At 40.5% G+C, this 20974-nt stretch overlaps 1 protein-coding gene across 1 annotated transcript in view; it reads left to right on the top strand.

Annotated features, from left to right (window-relative positions):
* camkvl (CaM kinase-like vesicle-associated, like) overlaps window positions 1-20744 on the top strand; it is a 47429-nt gene extending 26685 nt beyond the window's left edge. The window contains exons 2-11 of the mRNA XM_036592148.1: window positions 9074-9180; window positions 9470-9601; window positions 9971-10045; window positions 10435-10573; window positions 12788-12908; window positions 13004-13079; window positions 13283-13419; window positions 14568-14646; window positions 14742-14829; window positions 17289-20744. Coding sequence (XP_036448041.1) covers window positions 9086-9180; window positions 9470-9601; window positions 9971-10045; window positions 10435-10573; window positions 12788-12908; window positions 13004-13079; window positions 13283-13419; window positions 14568-14646; window positions 14742-14829; window positions 17289-18713 — 2367 coding nt within the window. The 5' untranslated portion in view covers window positions 9074-9085 and the 3' untranslated portion in view covers window positions 18714-20744. The remainder of the gene's footprint in view (window positions 1-9073; window positions 9181-9469; window positions 9602-9970; window positions 10046-10434; window positions 10574-12787; window positions 12909-13003; window positions 13080-13282; window positions 13420-14567; window positions 14647-14741; window positions 14830-17288) is intronic.
* The last annotated feature ends 230 nt before the right edge of the window (window positions 20745-20974 follow it).

The raw sequence follows: 20974 nt of genomic DNA, 5'->3' as shown, positions 1-20974 counted from the left end.
TACAGACCAAAGGTTACGTGCTCAGGCCCCCTCCCTCTGGGAGTTGGAACTAAAGCTGCTCCTGTAGCGAGGGAGAAAGGTAATGATGTGGATGTCCTATACGGCCCCGGCAGCGAGGGCCCCTGGAGACCTCATTTAGACCCCGAGACAAATGGCAGCCAGGACACAGGCAGCCGAATGAAAGGCAGCAAGGCTTGCTGCAGGAGGGTCTCATAAAGGGCCGGTTTTCTCCCCGGCCTCCATTTACAGCCATTATTAGCCAGACTGAGGAAAAAGAGATGTCTCCTGTTGTACCAGCTCTGTCCGTTGAATAATGGCAAGGGGAGAGGTCTGTCCTCCTTTAAGCAGACTGAGCTGGGCATTAGGGCGCTCGATTTGTGACAGCACTCGAATCTAAGTGCGTGGTGCATAATAAAATGCTTGTTGTTGCAAAGGAGCAAGTGTCATTTGCAACTCCCCAGCGCTACAAGATCAGTGATAGCCAGCCTAGACGCAGCCCAGGTACAGTAATCCATCTATAAGGCTTCATTTGCAGTTGGTGTGCTGCAGTGTTTTAAAATATGCCCATAATTCTATGACAAAATACAGTGGGGTTTCACTTGGATGTTATGAATTTGCATCAGTGCACTTACTGCAGAGTTTCCTTATTAAAAAGGAATGTGTCCATTATTTTCTGCTCTATGAATTGCCTGCAGTCAGAGCCGTGATGAGGGATGCGGTCTTCTGCGCAAACGGGGAGCTTACTGATTATACTTGGGTGAGTTGTGCTCACATGCAGTTAGAAGACAAAAGGAAAACACAATGGAAACATAGCAGTTGGACTGTGTGCGTTGTGTGCGTGAGCACATGTGTACATTTGCATTGCCATGCCTGCAGGACTGTTCTTCAATTGTGCATTTTTTTTCTTGTACTGATGCTTCTGTGAAATCAGATTGTTGTAGCAATTAAAGGCAATAAAACTGCAGCAAGCTGTATTTCCAGGAGATGAATGAAAGATTTCATTGTCCTTGTCGTTTTAAGTGAATACAGTCTTTCTTCCCCAGCAGACCTGCTCAGTGTTCAGTATCCATGCCTGCATGTCCTATAATTGTAAATGTCATTAGAGAAATTGTACTGCTTCCAGTTAGTCACTGGCAATATCATTATTTGCATGGGAATTTACAGTACTTACTCATCTTAGTCTTACTCACTGCCCATAAAATCTTGCCTGGAGTACATAGAAATCTCAGCAATTTATAATATTCCCATCTGTTATAAAGTCTTCCTGCTGTCACCCAGCTTTTTATCCTTCATTCCTTCTTTTGCCACTCTTCTATATTCACCTACAGTATGTGACATTGTGCATAACCGTCCTTGGCACTGGCAGCAGTCATGCGTTCCAGCAATGAACAGCATACATGACCTTCAGAAATCAAGAATCCACATGCGTGTCTCAGTCGTCAGTTCGACTCAGATACCAGCGCTCCACTGGGGGCAGAGGGGGGGTTATTGATTTAATCTGGGCCTCCGCTGCCCCTCCTCCATTGAAGCTGTCTTTTTGCATCATTTCCAAGTTCATGAGGAGCAGACTGTCTGGATGAGTAGTGCAGTTCTGGATGAAACCCCACCAAACCCCCCCTGCATTCTCAGAGTGTCCTGCCGGTTCGCACACAGCTGGATGCGATGACTCTGCCTGGGTGGGATCTGCACTGCCCCAGTTAAAGTCGTGACCTCTTCACATTCTGAGAATCCAACTACTTTGTCCAACATCTGTTTAGATACTGTGTATTGACCTACACTTATTCCACCCAGTAATGTTTTGGTTCACAGCACCTGTTGGACTTACAATGAGAAATTGTTGCACACATTTTTAGTTTGAAATACCTCAGTGTGTAAAGCTGTATCCATTTACAATGATATGTAGTCAGTTTTAGTGGCCTTGAGTCAACAGGAACGCTTGTTCTAAAATCTAGATTTCTGATTGGCTCACTAAGTTATATTCCATCTGTGTGTTATTAGCCTCAGTGCTTCTTGATCTGTTACAATTGTGCAATCTGTTGCAATCTGATTGCTACAACAACAGCTCGGTACTGTAGCATTTCAAACTTAACATTATGTAGCAACTCCAAACGAAGATCGCTACAGTTTCTTTTAATGGGATTTTTGCCAATGTGCTGTAAAATGCATCCATTGTAGCAACAACTGTTTTAAAAGAGTGCATCAGTGGGTGAAGCATGTATAGGTCAACTCCTTTCAATTCATATTTAGGGGAGATCTATAGGATGAACCAGTGGCTATAGTTTGAAATCCTTCAGAGACTGAAAGAACACAGGAGAGTTAGATAAGAGAACATGCTGGGTAAATAACTGTCATGTAAGGCAAGTGTACAGTATCAGAGACTGACAGTCATGAGCCTAACAAGTATATAATGCATTGAGGGGAAAGCTGCGGTTGGTGCAGTGCAGTGGGTAATACTGCTACCCTCTACACAGCAGCAGGTTCAAATCACCTACAGCTGTTACATGATTTACCCTTTTTCACATGGATAGAATCCCATTCCTGCCTGTTTTGGAAGTCCTGCAGTTTACGCACTATACACTTTTGTTCTTCAGTGACACACACACACATTATCTAAGCTGCTTATCCTTCTGGGTCACGGGGGTTGCTGGAGCCTATCCCAGTGGTCATTGGGCAGAAGGCAGGAAACACCCTGGACAGGGCAGACAGACAGGCTTTTCAATAACACTGATATATTATTTTATATTTTGATAGAAATGTGTTTGTTTTATAAAACAGCAAATGAACTGGGATTTTCCTTTGTATGTGAATAAGCAAGTCAGCATTTAGTAAAAGTGTTTTTATAGTGTTTAAATGCTATTTTTATTGTGGCAGTGGTTCACAATATTTTGTTGTGCTGTCTGTTTTATCTCAACACTGCAATCTTTGGTATAAATTGTAACTCAACGCAGGGTCATAACATTTCACACACAGAGAGCCAGCAGTGTCCTGAGTTACAGGGAAAAATATCTTATTTGATTAAATTCATTAGAAATATCAGAGTCAGCTTGCACTCCACCAGCAGAATGGCCACTGTTGTGCTTGAAGAAAGAGGTTAAATTGTAAGTTGCTCTGCATAAGAGCTTTGGCTAAATGCATAAATGTAAATGTAGCAAGATTTAAAAGATTGATTGCTATAAAGAGTGACATATACAGCGATAATTTTGCCTCGATACTTCTTTGATTGTGAACTTCACACATTGGGTACAGTTTCCCAGAGAGATGAAGCCAAATCTTGGGGTAATTTACAGTGTCCATTCCTGCCGATTCACCTAATCCATGTCAGGGAAAAAGCCTGATGTGTATCTTTTCCCCCTTCATCAATTTTTTAGTGCATCTAGGCGAATGAGCTGACGTATAACTCTTCCAACTGCGTTGACCGTTTTTTACAAGCTCTGAATGCACAGCAAACTCACTAAGGTGATGATTATTAGAATACATCACTCTGTGGGACGTTCTGTGGTAATTTAGCAGCAGATTAAGTAGAGGAGAGAGGGTGGCAGGGGGCAAGACAGTACTATTAGTGCACCTCTAACCTCTCTACTGTTGCATGCATCCTTGGGAGCTTATTGCTGTGTGTGTGCGTGTGTGTGTAGTTTGGTGCGTGTCTTGGGTTCAAATGTGTTGTGCGAACAGTGTGGCTCCTCACATCTATCCTGTGGGATTCGGTGTGGTGTTTAATGTGTGTGTCTCTGGAGATGAAGATTCATTGCTTTAATAAGAGCAGTCTCAGACAGGGGAAAGAGGAGCGCGAGCACCATTAGAGAGAGCTAGCCTTGGAAGGGAGTGTGGAGGGGGTGCTTTTTCTGCTCTCGTAGCCTTTAATGTTGGAGGGGGGGCATCTGTTCTGTTCTAGTCTCTGCGGAAGGCCCCCTCTCGGACCCTCTGAGCCGCTCTCATCCTCGCCTCCATCTCTCTCTCTTTAACTGTGTCTCTGGTGGACATGCCTTCTGCTGCTGAGTGTGGCCACTGTTTGAATGCTAATATTACCATGATAGATGAGTGCCTGCATGTGTCCTGGTCTGTGTGTGTGCATGTGTGTGTCTGAGTGGGTAGAGAGAAAGAGAGAGGGAGAGAGAGAGAGGCCAAAAGAGAGAGAGATAGTGTAGAAGGGGTGCAAAGTAGAGCAGTCACTATGAATATTCATGTCCCCAATCAAAACTAAATGCATTAGTGGTGGAACAGATTCTGAAATATTATGTGTAGAGTAGATATCATACCGATCCAATACCCAGTAGTGGTAGGAGGCCAATACTAGAATGGGAATTCTGAAGAAAAATGAACAAATCTGGCCTGGTTCTGGTTCTATTAATTTAGCCTGAAATATCACAAAATTGCTTGTCGCACAACATACGTAAAGAGAAATATAGACGGTTACGTGGTAACGACAGTGGCAACATGTAGCATAAGGTTAACGTGAGAATGTGTCCAGCTAAGTGCTGCACTGGGAATTACAATTCCTTTATTAGAAATAGTCTAATTTCAAACACATTTGAACTATAAGTGATATGTCTGTTTCTCACCAGGCAAAGGAGGAAAAAAAATCAACTACATTTTTCCAAAAATTTCTGATCTCAATATATTGACTCATGTTGTCTGGACATTGTCTTAGCATCTCAAACTAGTGATGTAGTTTTTTGAAACAATAACTTACTACGTTATTGTAATGACTTTTTATTTCTTGAAATTTTGATGAAGTGCTGTGAAATAATGACTCAACATTTAAGTCAAAATTCTAAGAAAATAAGTCATTATTTCGATATTGCAAGTCAAAATGTTGGGAATATTTGGACTTAATGAGTTAAAATCCCAGGTAAAAAGATCATTTCAAGATACCAGTTTAAATAAGCCTTAAAGAAAGTAAGTCATAAAGATAGTAAGTCAAAATCTAAAAAAAAAAACATTATTTTGAGATACTAAGTCAAAATTTTTGACATACTGCTGCCAGAAACAGAGAGAAAACAGTTCTCCTCTCTCTGAAGGGACTGGGCTTCCATATATTGGCTATATATTTCTTCCTGTATGTTAATAAAGTGTTTCAGCAGATTAAGCATAGTACCTTTAGTTGCCCATCATATGTGAAATAGCCAGTTTCAGAATCAGTATTGCAAAAGGACGTGTGTTGTTGTGCCTCTAATATAATCTCTAATGTGCTCCTCTTTTTCTTTTCTGTCTAATATCGCATTAATGAAGTTCTCTCTGCATATTGTAATGTTCAAATGTACACAGATAAGAAAAACATACTTATGATGCACCTGCATTACACAATATAGAGGTGCATAGTGGCCCTACATGTGTAACTAACCAGGGCAGCTGTCAGACCTGACCTACCCATGCATGACACCCGTCAGACATAATGCATGCTCGTCACCTCATGCTTTTTCACGCATCTCTGCAGGGAGGCCATCGCATGCAGCAGGTCTTCCGTGAGCATTATGATTTTCGTGACCTCTCCGAGCGAGCGCTCTGGTCTCATGGGGATAGTGCTGAGATACTCTAATATTAGTGCTAGTGGGTTGTGTGTTAGTGCGAAAGAAGGATCATTACCTCACATTGGCCTTACCATTGGCAGGTTGAAGAATTGTTTATAGAAAGCTCAGTTTACCTTCGTTCTTCATTCACAAACTCTTTAAAAGGTCAACACACAACAAACTCTAATGGAGATGGAGAAGCTGTGAATAGCTGCAGCACAGCGAGCGTAAAATTATACATTGAATGAAATCACGCAAGACGTGGTGTTGCTGCAAAGTCATTTGGGAGGTAAGACATAAGTAAGACATGTATGGTGGAGTACAAACATCTGAGATCACATTAAAATCTGGTATTTTTTCCACTTAAACCTGAAAATAAACATGAAGTTTTAGAATTTGAAAATTTTGATACAAAGAAAAATTATGACAATTAAAATGAAGAAGATACACTGGAAATTCTGCACTATCGCAAGGTCACCATTCAAAATGAAGCAAATTTGTGAAACTGACCGTGTTAAGGCCTTTGTACACAAAGGTCAGATTTTCTTTTAGTGTTATTCTTTCCTTTGAAACGTGACTTTCGGGTAGATTTGATTTACTGATCAGAGGCTTTTGCACAAATTTGTGGAGTCCATGCCAGCTTGAGTGCACAATGTCATTAAAGCAAAAGAGAGAGATATCGAATACTTAGAAATTCGAAATTCATGCATTAATAAAAATAATGCATGGCGACACCTTATTAACGGGAACGAGATCCTAATGTGTTGCCATGAGTTAGTGAGGCGTGGGAATGAGATCATGCCTTACTAAGTCAGGCCATGACTTAATGATCTTGTTCCCATGCCTTAGTAAGTTGTGGCCATGCGTTATTTTTGTTTATACAGGATTTATAAATGGCTCCATATATTTGTAATGGAAAAAATGTATCAAATTAGAAAGGAATGCAAAGTAGATGTTTGCAGTTTGTTTCATGAGGAGCAAAATACAGTTTGGTTCCAGTTTTCATTTTCATTCCCAAGTACTTCAGAGCCCTGTTTATAACACCATTTTTTCTTTATTTCTTACACCATTAGAAAATGCCAGCTGTTCTGCTGTATTTTGGCCACACAAAAAGATTGCAATACAATTTTCGATGCAAACACTTATCAATACTTATATATAGCTCAGTTAGTTGACATTAAGCCCTGACTTGCTAACTAAGGTGCTAAATGCGCAATTCATTAAAATACAGAAACAGAATGAATGAATGAGCAGAATTCGACACAGATGTTGCGCACACACAGCAAGATCGCCAGTGTTAATATAATCCCTGCAGAGATAAACTGATCTCCAGCATAGACTGCACAGTTACACTGTCCAAATGTCTGTGCACACCTCCTGCTTGACCATCAGGCTCTTGGCATTTAAAACAGTGTGCAGCCAGTTTCTATCTTAAGGGCGGTTCAGCTGTTCAGAACACATCTTTTGCCAAATCAGCAAGCGAGATCACGCGGGCATGAGAGCTTAAGGAGGCCTATGTGGATGCACAGCTGTGCAAGCCTGCCTCCGGGTGAAATGTGCTTCCTCAGACTGAACGCACGCCACCCCTTTCGGTGCCTGCATTCGTAGAGCCAGGCAAGCAGAGGGCATTATGCCCAATCCTTCACTTCTGTCAGTGCACCAGCCCCAAAGTCAATTTAATAAAATGTGATTATGTAATGTATCTCTGCGTCCGTCCACCCCCCAGCCCTCGCCCAAGCCAGGTCGTCCCACATCCCACCCCTCCCCACACCAACCTCCCAAATCTGCATGCAGGATTAAAGATTAGAGGAGCAGGATTACACAGCAGCAGGACAGAGTTCACAACCGTCTACTCTCCTCTGCAGATGATGCAGATTGTTTTCACTCTCATTCTGCTCTTCCTCAGTGTTAATGTTAGCTGCTAGTAGTTTTAATGTCACTGCGTTAGCCAAATTATCCCGCAGACTCTTACACACACACATGGAATGATTTGGAATGATTTCATACCGCTTGGGTAACTGACGTCATCTTCCTTCCTAGCCTTGTAGTCCTGCAATTACTGGACTAATTTCAAGTTACTTACAGAGATCACACCAATCTGAAAACGTTAGAGGGAAAAATCAGTTCTGTTTCTGTTATTGATCTCATCTGAAATATCACAGATTGCACAGCTTTTAGAAATATAATACTAGAATTACCACTGCTTTATTTTAAAGACACATTTGCATCTTAAAGGGAAATTACACCAATATTTCAAAATTTCTGCATAATTAACAGAGAGTGGTGTGGTGTGAAATGGTTCATTGTAGAGAAACTTAATAAATCAGAATTCTTTACAGTGGTGCTGATGGGAACCAGGGGTCACAAAATCTACAACAAAAAGTAGCCATTTTATTTACTATCCAAAACCACCAGTGAACCTACACGTCTTCTAAGTTTTATATGGAATGTTGATGATATAATACACGTTTTTGGGACTATTTTGCCTTCCAACACCCTGCATGTACTGCTATGAATAAATTAAAAATATGTTTTAAGCCAGAACTTGGTCTTAAAACTATCATAAAACAATGTTTCAGGCATTAGGCATATTCATAACAATTTCATGTAATAACTTTCTGTGAGGGAGCTTTAGAGGCATTAAATACTATGAACATCTGGTTACTATCACAATCACTGTTCAATTCTGAATAATAAAAGTCTTTTTTCTCTAGAATAGAGTATTTCACATCAAACCACTCTAAATGATTTTGTTTCATCTTTGACCATTTATTTATGCAGAAATTTTGAAAAATCGGTGGAGTTCCCCTTGAAGGATGCCATATGTCATCTGGTTGGGTCTGAGGACATGTTGTATTTATTCTTGTAGGGTGTTAGAGTGTTTAAGCAGTTTGAGCAATGGCTTTTTTATCAAGTTTTTTCCCCAATTTAGTCATTGCCAGTTCCACCTGCTAGCTAGATCCCCCCATCACACAATGCCACCAAGCTGGGAGCGTGAAGGCTAACGTGCTTCCCCTGGGGACACTTTTTGAACTGCCCTCCTACCCACCCTTAAAGTGTGAGGCTAATTATGCTCTCTTGGACTCCGTCCACACATGTCTGTGCCACCACTGGGTACTGAACTCTGGATCTCCTGACAATAGGGCCTTAGAGGTTGTGCCCCCTTAGATTGCCCTTAGATGGCCATCTTAAATTAAGTGCTTCATTAAAAATAGCTCATTTTAAAGCTTAGGTAAGCTTAGTATCAAGCTTAAAACTTGGGATCAGCTTCGGTATTGACAAAAATACTGGTGATGACAAAGTGCTATTGTGCCATCTCTGGCTGTTTACTTATAGATCGATTAATAGTTTCGAGAGCGAAGTGAACACTGGGAATATGTGAGGCACATGATCTTACACAAATCTTAGACCTTCAGGGATTGGAATGCTATACCGTATTGCGTTGTGTATGGATGACGGCTTCAGTCTTCAGTGAAGCTAAGCTGTTGAGACGTGTGTTGTGGGTTGAATGACACTAGTTTTATTGAGATGGGCATATTTTCTTCCTCTCTTCCTGCATTGCATAGGTGGATGCTGTCATGCCATTTGGGTGCCTTGCCCTACGAGATGGGCGGACGTACCACAGCCTATCAGACATCACAGACAAATACGAGATCGGACAGGTCCTAAAGGCGTGAGTGTCAATACACAAATCATTATCTCCCTGTGAATAGCAACCTGCCAGTTACAGTCTAATGACCTCATTATACCGAATGATGTTCATTATCGTCCATTAATGGGCATTCATAACACCTTCCGCAGGCATAAATTCATTCAGTAAGGTCGTGCAAGTGGTTAGGTTTGTTTATGTGATCATATGGTGTATGCAGTTTGTCATGATTATATCATGTAAATGAACAGTTTGGCACCAAAGGGAATTACTCTTCAGTGAAACACAACACAAGGTACTGTTTTCTCTGCAGGAAGGAGTTTTGTGAGCTGTGCCTGGTGAAAGAACGGCAGACGGACAAGGTCTATGCGTGCAAGAAATTCCTCAAGAAGGATGGCAGGAAAGTACGGAAGGCAGCCAAGAACGAGATCATGATCCTGAAAATGTACGAGATAATTCAAAACATCAACAGCTGATGATGCATTTGTTAGAGTGTGCGCCTGAGAGAGAGAAAGACAGAGAAGAAGAGAATTAGAGAGCATAGTTCTGATGGAGAATGCAAGACAAGAGAGCGAGAGAATTGTATATACCTATATATGTATATGTGTATGTGTGTGTGTGTGTGTGTGTGTGTGTGTGTGTGTGTGTGTGTGTGTGGAGAGAGAAAGCAGGTGAGTTTTAAGAAAGGAGAGGACCGCTTCTGTGCATACCTTCCTCCATGCTGAGCCAACTGCACAGCATGTTGCTATTTTTGAAGCACCTCTCTATTAGTTAGAAAATAAGGTGACTGTTTGCTCTGATCTCTTCCATACAGGGTCAACCATCCAAACATTCTGAAGCTGATAGATGCGTTCGAGACCAGGAAAGAGTTCTACATCATCCAAGAGCTGTGAGTCTGACCTGTGTTAGCAGGGATCATTCATAATTCCCACAGTGTCATGCCGAGCCAGAGACTAATCTCTTTTAAGTCTGGTATTAAAGGGACTTTTTTCATGCTAATATTTCTATGAGAATGACACTCTACAGTTTGAACAGCACACATTAGTTAGGTCTAATGGCCTCATTCATATCAGTGTGGGTGTTGACAGTTATGTCTTTCTTTTATCACCATAAGTGACAATGAAACCCCTACAGAGAGTAATATTTTCATTAGACAAAGCCAAGAGAGATATAGACAATCATATAATCATTCAAATCTCATGTTAGAAGATTTTTATTATTTCTGTTGCAGTGTATGTACATCTTGTTTCACTGAGTGTGTCTGTGTGTGTGTTACAGGGCCACAGGTGGAGATGTGTTTGATTGGATCCTGGACCAGGGGAACTACACAGAGAGAGATGCTGCCAACGTAATCCGGCAGGTCCTAGAGGCAGTGGCCTACCTCCATTCTCTCAACATAGTCCACAGAAACTTAAAGGTGGGCTTAAGATACATTACTGTTCCGGCATGTACCTAACGTTTTACGTTTACACTGTGGATCAGTTTCCCAGGCAGGGATTAAACTTCTCAGACTACTTTTCCTTTCAGAGGAGATTCACCATTCAGAATGCTGTGTAGTTTAGGAGTAGGCTTAATCTTTGCCTGGGAAAGCGACCCTACATTTCACTGTTGACGGAAGAAAACCTCCAAATGGTAACTTTGCAGGAGGAGGAAAAACACTACTTTACTTTTAATGTAAGTTAATGGAACCAGACTTTTTTCCAAGTCATTTTGGGCCGTTTCTTTTGGTCCATTCATCATTAAATTTACGACAAAAAATGACAAAAATGGAGATACAAGGTTTTCTTCCAACAGCAGCGATATATAAGACAGTGTTTCCCATACATAGGTTACGAAATGGAAATTGGGTATTGTTAAAGTGGGACGAAACGTACTTGAGCGACCGTCAATATACTTGTGGGGGCAACCAAAGGATATTTCATCCCATTTTATTGCACGTTATTCTTGAATTGTTGCACTATTTTCCTGTGCAGTCTTTTAAAAGTGGTTTACTCAACTTCTCTGGGATGCCCTTTTTATTCCCTATTATGTTACTGAACTGTTGCCAATTAACCACCAAGTGTTTTTTTGGCATTACACAACTTTACCAGCCTTTCGTCACCCCTGTCCCAACTCTTTTGCAATGTGTTGTTGGGATGAAATTCAAAATGGGCATATATTTTTTCAAAAAACAATAACATTTCTCAGTTTCAACATTTGATATGTTGCCTTTGTACTATTTTCTATTAAATATAGGGTTTAAATGAATTGCTCATCATTGCATTCTGTTTTTTGTTTACATGTTGCATTTTTTAAAAACAAGTTTGTAAGAGCTACTCTTTGTATCTGAAAATCTTTGGTTAAACTGTGATTAAAATGCAATGACTGTATTTCAAATTGTACACAGTAACAATATTACTTGTGTTTTATATCATAGTATACCTTATTATTGACTAAAGGCACATATCTAGTTGTGTCTTACCTTTTCCTTAACGTTTATTTATTGGTTTTGTGTTATTTTTGATTCCTGCAGTGTCCTATTCATTGGTCCATGACTTCATCAATAGCTCACTGTTATGTAAGCCTGTAGCTGATAATAACAATAGTTTGAGGATGTGATTCATAAGTTGTTAAGAGGACTTTTTGTGTGGAGGGTCCATGTGTGCACACTCAACTCTGTCACTTCAGGGTATTTGAAACAGTAAATAGTGATATTAACCAAACAGTAAACAGTGATATTAACCAAACACTTAGCCCTGTTTGACTCATGAAGCTGAACAACTGTGATAATACAGATGGCTCCTTATGGTTAGTTTTAATGTGCAAAACTAATGTGAATGGAATAAATAGTGTTGCAGACTCTAATGGCCCTAATCAATCTCTTAGTAGTCATTAATGTAATCGTGCTCTTCTGCTGAAGAGTTTGACATGTGTTTATAGTGCCCTCTAGTGCACAAATACAGTACAAGAGCTCCTATACTATATCTGCTTTTTAGGACACTGCTTCTGATGTCTTAATGGGGTTACTGACTTTCATCATATATAATACAACAGTGTGTGCTGAGTGGAAGAGATACATGAAGATTTCAGCAAATTCAACATCGGTTATGGGTCTGATTTTATTTGCCAATGTTTTCAAATATATGCTCAGAGGAAAGGATACATATGATGAATATCTTCTTTTCACTGACAACTTCATATTATTATTATTCATTTAATTATATATAAGTCATACAAATATAATTTCATTTCACTGTCTGGTCCATGTCAGGTACATATATTATTCCATCCTGTTTTACAATGAGTGTTGAACGATGACTTAGTGGGAATATTACTCCAAGAGACAATAAAGGAATCAGTCTTTTGGGCAGCCTTTAACTTTTAAAGAAGAAAGGTCTATTTAAAATGAGGGCACTCGTTAGAATTATCCTATAGTATGGTTTAAACGTTCTCTATCTTGAGGTCACATCTGTATTCCATATAACAAAACACACAATTTACAAAGTAGAAGAATTCTGTGTTTGAAAGTGGCTGCTACACTCTTAGTACAAGGCATTAATGACAAATGTTGATCAATCTTAAATTACTTTATTTGTGTATTTTTGTTTTGTCTGTTTTTCCTTCCTTGATCTTGCACCTCCTTTCATTTCAGCTGGAAAACCTGATGTACTACACGGAAAATAACCACAACAAAGTGGTTCTGCGGGATTTCTACCTGTCCAGATTTGAGAATGGCTCCATTACTGAACCCTGTGGAACGCCGGAGTACCTGGGTAACCACAAAACTAGCAGATGATCAGTGGATATCATATTTTTGCTTGCCTTGACTGTTCTCTGTTCATTTTCATGCTTCTGTCGTTCCTTCCAGCCCCGGAGGTGGTGGCTCGACATCGGTACGGAAGGCCAGTGGACTGCTGGGCTGTAGGGGTCATCATGTACATGCTGTAAGCTAGCTTTAAGTACAATTAATAATACTATATGCCATTAGGTAACTTGCTTTTCCTTTAAAGTTAGCATGACTTTTACTGCACATCTCCAGAAAATGGTCTTGCAGAGTAATTGTAATTATTTATTGATCTATATTAGTGAAAGTTTCATAACTTATAGGTGTTAAATATGTAATACCATTATTATACTTCGTTTTCAGGTTGTCAGGAAACCCTCCTTTCTATGATGAGACAGAAGAGGAGAACACAGACATGCACAACCGTATCATCTTCTGCCGGATTGTCGCTGGAGACTTTGAGTTTGACTCTCCTTACTGGGACGACATTTCACCTGCTGGTACACAAAAGAGGCTCATATTTTATAGCCTACACTACCAAAAATGACATTAGGAGAAGTGAAAGCTTTCAGTGACAGATCATGTCTTGCAGGGCCCCAGGGCACAAGAGTCTTTGGAGGAACCCCCCCACCCTCCAACAGAAACATGTCAAAAAAACAACGCTTGTGCTTTTTTTTGTCTGCACCATAACAATTCTTAAGTAAGATTTGAAGATGTTTATGTAAGATTTGAATCAAGATTTTGTCTTTTGAACCATATTGTAATTGAAAACAGATACATTTGTATGCAAAAGTTTTAGTGTCCTTGGTCAAGTGACGTTTTGTTGATTTTCAAAGTGAAAATTTCAGATGCACAATTACTGAATTTAACATACCGGGAAAAATAATACATAAATTGCGGCCTGTGAAAAGCTTATGGAAATTGTGCAGTAAAATCTGCAGAAAATTTAGGTTTGTATCCTGGGGAGGATATGTACTTTTTTCACTTGGTTCACCAAGGTTGTTCACACCTAGATCACTCTTAATACACGTCACACTTACACTTCGCACATATGACTGTATTTCACTTATTTACCCATTTGTACATGATCAAGTGCTGTTTGCTCATGTATATATCTGCAATGGATTGACCAATCCCTCTTGGGCCTTGTGATCTGAGGCCCTGCCAAGCCCCTTGGCACTGAGAGGCCCCTGTGGCCCTGTTAGTAATCCATCCTTCAAAGCATCTTAAATGTAGGCATTATAGCTAATATTTCTCATTATGATGAGTTGTTGTTGTTGTTGTTGTCTAAGAATATTATAAGAATATCCACCTCTATGAAGGCATTTTCATGCGTTTTATTGCCAGATAATGTTTCTTGTTTAAAGAAATCATTCTTGAAGGAAATATAATGATCTGTAAGTGCAGCAAGACCAATTTATTAGATCAAATTGGTTGGATAATTTTCTAATATTCTTACAACAATCTCATAGTGAGAAATATTAAACATATTACCCACATTTAAGATGCTTTCATTTGCCAAGCTTGTATATTCTACATTGGACTGTGCAGCCTGTCGTGTATTTCTATTTAAATATGTGTTTCACAGCCTACTCTAATGAATAAAATCAAATGGCTCTTTCTCCATTCACTTCTCCTACTCCTACAGCTAAAGAGCTGGTGTGTAGGCTGATGGAGGTTGACCAAATGCTAAGAATTACAGCACAGGATGCACTGTGGCATGAGTGGTAAGCTGCATATAGAGTACTCACACTAACCTGGATGACTTATCTAAACATGCTCTTGTTACTCAAAGCTCAGAGTTATTCTGTGTCACCAACAGGATTGCTGGAAACGGTGCCTCAGAAAAGAACTTGAAGGATGGCGTGTGCGCTCAGTTTGAGAAGAACTTTGCCAAGGCCAAGTGGAGGGTAAGAAGAGTCTGTACACTCACAAATCAGCCTCTGTGCCTGTAAACAAATTTGCTGTTCTTGTAAACAACACTGTAAATAATACGGGTGACAAGGACAATGATGATGATGAGGTTGTGCATGACAGCAGTGCTGGTGATTAGTGTGACAGTAAGAGTTCTGATCACTCTGTTGATCGTTTCCTTTCCCCTCGCATGGGATACCCAGGAGTTGAAGGTACTGTTGATCTCCGCAAGACAGTACGGAGGCCCAGACTCTTTTCTTTGCCAAGACAATCACCGACTTGAGCACTCATATCTATGCGAGTGAGAACACAGTGTACTAGCTCTGCAAAAAAACTATATATTGGCAAGTGAAAGCATCTTAAATATAGGCATTATGGCTAATATTTCTCATGAGATTGTTATAAGGTTAGACTTTTATTACTATTTTACATCATTTTGTCTAGTGAAATTATCTTAGTGCAGGGGCAGATAATGTGGCTTGTTTCAAGAAATTCAACTAAAATGATCTGCCAGTGCAGTAAGACCAATTTACTTGGTAAGATTGCTTTTTATAAGTAAAAATGTCCAGAAAAAGTTTGAGTAATCTAATACAATCCTTACAACAATCACATAAGCAGACATATTAGCTATATTCCCCATATATAATGCTTTCGCTCGCCAAGATATCATTTTTTGCAGTGAAGAGTCATGGCTCCAGTTTCCCATGACCCGGCTTTTAGACAGCGGTCACTGTGAGGAAATGTGGAGTTCAAGTGTGATTGCCGAAAAGAGTCTCTCTCTATTGAAGCCTCCTTCTGTCCATAAGTGGCAAGCCTATCACTGCCCAGCTGCTCCCATAAGCCTCCAGTCATATGCAGCCTGGCACTACCCACACTGTCCTGGATAGAGTTCTCCTCAGCCCTCCACTCTCTCAGACTAAACTCCAGACTAAAGTTTCATCGAAGTGTCACATGTATGTGTGTATGAGGAGCTATCGTATGTCTGTGTATCTGTGTGTGTATAGAATTCATATAAGTGTAGGGCAGAGAGAAAGACAGTCAGACAAAGAGAGACAGACAGAGAAGAGAGGGTCATTCTATCACTACATGATTGACTGTGTCCCTGATCCATTGGTCCAGTTCACCTCGTGCTTCAATCAGATTTCAAGTACTTATGTAAATAAGGTTCTTTCTACACTGAAAAAGCAGTGCATTAAATTTGCATTGAAATATCATTTCCACATGAATATATTAGATCAAAACAGTTCTGCTTTTCAGTTCACTTACTTTTAGCAGTAATTGTGTTGATGTAATAGATTTTATTCAGGTGGAAATGATGTTCAGTACTGTGCAAAAGTCAGAAACATTTCATTTCCAGTCAAACCAGTCATTCAGTACAAGTTGTTCATTGTTCAGGACATATTTCTAAAGAGGTTAGATATAAGATAATCCATTTGCATAAGGATGAGGAAAGTCTGTGATAAACGAGTTCAAAAAATTATTAAAAGATGTAGGCAATGCAGGGAAAGATTTTTATTTAGCACCTTTCATACACTGCTGTCATTCAAAGTGCTTTACAAATGAGAAACTGCAAAATCAGAAAATAAAGTTGTTTGAAAAAGTAAACGCGAATAGAAAAACATAATTAAAAACATGATTAAAACAATAAATTTAAAAGAGAAAGTCATTCAATTAAAAATCAGTATGCAGAGAAAATGGGGCTCCTAGCAAGACATGGAAGACCACCTAAACTATCACCATCAGATAAACAGTACCTAAAGCTTTCATCTTCAAGCGCCACTCTTAAGATCTGAAAAAGCTGTTTCTGTCCATCCTTCCACTGTGACAAGATAACTTAATGCTATGGGTCTGAAAGGATATGTAGCTGTCAAGAAACTGTTACTGAAAAAAGAAAATAAACAAAGAACTTTGCAAAAAAATTTGCGTTTCAAACAAAGAAGTTGCTGGTGTTCTCAGAACAACAGACTGACCACCCCAGAGTCCAGACCTCAACATTAGTGAATGTGTTTGGAATTGCTTGGATCATGAGGCGCAGAAAATGCAACCTAAAACTGAACTTTGGAAGTGCAGAAAAATATCCCTGCAGATTTCTTTAAAAACTGAAAGCAAGTCTCCCAAAAAGAATGGAAGCTGTAATAAAGGCAAAAGGCGAACATACTAAATAATGGATGTTCCGACTGGAAATTAAATAAATCAAGGGTCTCTGACTTTTTCACAGTGCTGTACACATTTGAATCAAGTAAATTCAATGCATCACTTCTTTCAGTTTAAACTCATTGATGCAGAAAAAAGATAACCTTTAACTTGAGTGTTGAAAGCAACATTTACACTTTACCTATGAAATCCAGGATAATGACCACTCAGATAGTCCAGTGATGATGTTTACTCAAATCTGACATGTTTGTCTACTGAATGAAATCTGACTATTCCTTGTATTCCCTGCTCTATTTTCCAGAAAGCGATCCGAGTCACCACGTTTATGCAGCGTCTTCGCGCCTCGGACATGGGCTCTTCGGAAGGGGCACCAGAGGGGCAGGGGGAGGGGGTCAAAGCTGATGGAGTCGAGAGTAAGGGTGTCTCCGCTGAATCAGTGACCGTATCGCATGAGGTGACAGTGGAAAACAGACCAGTTGAGGATCAAGAGGAGAAAAAAACGCAGGAGGCAAAAGAAAGAATAGTTGCTCAGTCAACGGCTGAGGAGAAGAAAATACAAGAGAAGAAAAAAGATCAAGGAATTACTCCTTCACACTCTGAAACGATGAAGCCCTTTGCTCAAACAAGCTCCTCAACCCAAACACAAGGGGAGGAGCAGGACAAAGGGGAAGAAAAGAAAGCGACTGGGGATGACTCTCGCAAAACGGCGGCTCCTTCTGGCCAAGACAAACCCACCATCACTGAACCCACCAAACCCTCTGACTGTCAAGGGAACAAAGTCACTTCAGAGAAAGAAACCTCTACTCCTAGCAGCTCAGAGAAGAAAGCGACATCTTCCCCCGATACCCCAAACCGTCGCAAAATGGCCGCCAACCTTTCTCTGGATCATGGCTCAGGGGCTGGTCCCAAGATTAGCAGTCCAGCGGCTGCTGACAAAGACCAGCCGGGGAGTGCGGCTGAGGAGAAGGCAGAAGTAGCAAGAAAGCAGCAGGAGGTATCTCCTGATAGCTGGTGTCAGACCCAGCTTCCAGAGGCAGTAGCAGAGAGGCAAGTAGGGGCCAAAACAATAGGAGAGGTCAGTCCAAGGGGCAGAGACAAGGAAGGAGGCAAAACAAACAGGTCCAGTCAGTCAGCTCAGTCCGGAAAACATGCGCATTGTCCTTATGGAGTGGTAGGCTCCTCAAGTTTGGGCCGTAACAAGACAGCATATATGCAGGAACAAAGAGAGCTTGGCCATGGAGCTTCATATGGAAGTTCGTGCTGCTCTCCCTACTCTGTGGGCAGTGGGGCAGTGTACAGTGGTCTAGAGCAAGCCGGAGGAGCCAGTTCTGACTGGCAAATGGACAGCGTGATTGAACAGATTGAAAAGCAAATGGCCGCAGTGCTTGAGAAGATCGAAGGTGATATGCCCTCACTATTGGAGCAGATAAGCGACTGTCCTGAGACCCTTCCAAGGGCCAAAAGTGCCAACTCTTCTCCCTCAACCCGCCCTCGCTCCTACCAACATCATTCCACCCCACCACCTCTTCCCACCACCCCTCGGCCACCCATGCCCTCTTTACCGCACCTAACCATCCCCCCACCTTCCTACCCACCACCATCCCCACCCTCCCATATCCAGGTGCACAGTCAACCGGCTGCTGACCAGGAGGAGAGAGATGGGCAAAGAGGTGCTGCACGACTGGGTCAGTCACCAAGGGGAGGGGTGTCAGGGAGGGGTTTATGAAGCCTACATGAGCGCAGGGACAAACCACAGTAGGTAAATCTTGAGAGAGACTTAAAGGAATACTCCAGCTTTTTTGTCCTAATCTCTGTCTGCTGCATCTGTAGCATGTGGTCAGTTAACACAGACAGACATAACAACACCTTATGTTGTAAAATGTCAAAAAGAATGAAAAAAACATGTCCATGATAATGCTAATTGATTTGTTAGCGCCTCTATGGAATTGTAAAGTGTTAGCGCTAAGCTAACAGCAGTTCACATTAGCATTTTTTGGCCGTTCTAGATTAAACAGGGAGATTTGAAGCTTGTAAAAGATATTCCATGTTTTATGTAAAGCTCTTAACAGACATATTAACATATATTTTACCTTGTATGTAGCAGTTTTGCAGTGACTCCTTTCAGTAGGCCTGGGATAGGGCTGCTGCCACTCTTTTCCATTTCTAACAAGTGATTGAATCCTCACCATATCTGCAGGCAGTGACGTATCTAGAACTTCCAGAGGGCTTTTTCTCACAAAATTGGTCCCACACATCGGAAATGAAAAGGTGATTGATTCCATTGTCAGTTCTTTATTATGTTAGTGGTTAATCTGATGCTGGGCCTTCAGTTCAGCTTCTGAAGTCCAAACCAATGGGAGAGCTCACTTGACTGTATCTACCTAGATGCCACAGAGAAAAAAAAGTTTTTTAATTTCATAGAAAACATTAGAATGGATCCTCTGAATTTACAGAAGGCTCTGAGGGTTCCTCTGAGAGCTCCTTCGGGTAACAAAATAGAAAGCCCATTGACATTTTAGGTTTTTCTGACTGAAACACTTAAAAACTACTGTCTGTGGAATTTGACCACATGCTACAGATGCATCAGTTAGAGATTAGACCAATAAACACTGGTGGGTGTTAGACCATGGATTTCAAAGTAGCAGCTAATATTTCAAGGCTGTACAAAGTTTTTTTGGGGGGCGTGGGGTGGGTGGGGAGGGGTGCACTCAGATACAAATTATAGAATAGCTTTGTTTTCTTAGCATTTGTTGAGTCATGACCAGCTGCGTGAGGAAGGTTGCTCCTTGCAGAAAGGGACAATTACATGTTTGAGGCTTTGGGGACTGTTACTAACACAGAATTAGAGTGTAACATCCCTTTGTGTGCATGTTCAGACCTACACCACATAACGATCGACCCTGTGCTGAGGCCTCTGCCGGAAACAGCTGTAAATACTTCTATTCTGGTAGCAGACGCTGATCATTTCATAATCATTTACCACACACAATCAGAACAGAGCTTATGAATGCAACACCCTTATAGATTTGTACAGTCTAACATAAAGTTTAACCTAAAACAGATATACTCTTATTAATGTATTTATATTTTTAATGTACTTTATCCATCATAGAGTTTGCTTTAGATACATTGAAGATGAGGCAGTGCACCACTGCCATGGTACAACGTTGCAATATGAGGTGCCATTTGTTCATCAATGAAATAAACCACATGGGGGCGCAACAGGCTGTATAAGGAAAAATACTATTTTTTGGTCCAATTTCAGCCTATTTGCAATAGCCACTGAAATGCCTGTTGGTTTATTCTTATTCTTGTACAGTTCATTCTATACAGACCTTTTATGCATGTCTTTCTACTCTCTCTCTCTCTCTGTTAAGTCGTAATACGATAAACTGTACAAAAAGATGTATTATGTGCGTCCGAATATTAGTAGAGTCATACACCTATCTGCTAACTTCAGGAGGCTAACCAAGACTTTCCCTTCTCCTTTGTTTGCTGTGATGTACATCCTCCATGTTTGGTCAATGTTCTTTTTTCTCTTGCTTTATTTTTGTTATTATAAATATGACTAATTTTATGAAATGTATAGTTATTTATTATAATCTTCCCAAAGTCTAAGTGTAACAGCCTCGCTTCTGTGTTCTGTAACTCTAGCGTCCCCCTTTTCAACTACTTTGTCATGGTGATGTGAAGACTCTTCCAAGCTACTTTTGCACTCTTTCTGCCAAGATTTCAATAAAATGTAGACTATATCACATCTGTCATTGCTTTGTGTCCTGCTCCTGACTTGATAAGACCTTTTTCCTGCACACAGACTTTAAAGGGGAATTCCACCCATTTTTCAAAATGCTGCCATAAGTCAATTGCTAAGATGTAAACAAAGTCAGAGTGGTTTGATGTGAAATGCTCTGTTCTAGAGAAACTTACCAAGTCAGAATTGTTCACAGTGGTGGTGATAGGACCCAGACATCTGAAAAGTTTAATGCC

This window comes from Colossoma macropomum, unplaced genomic scaffold (genome assembly GCF_904425465.1).
Source record: "Colossoma macropomum unplaced genomic scaffold, Colossoma_macropomum, whole genome shotgun sequence".
Classification (NCBI taxonomy): Eukaryota; Metazoa; Chordata; class Actinopteri; order Characiformes; family Serrasalmidae; genus Colossoma; species Colossoma macropomum.
Note: the sequence above shows the minus strand (reverse complement) of the source record. Positions and strands in the feature narration are given on the sequence as shown.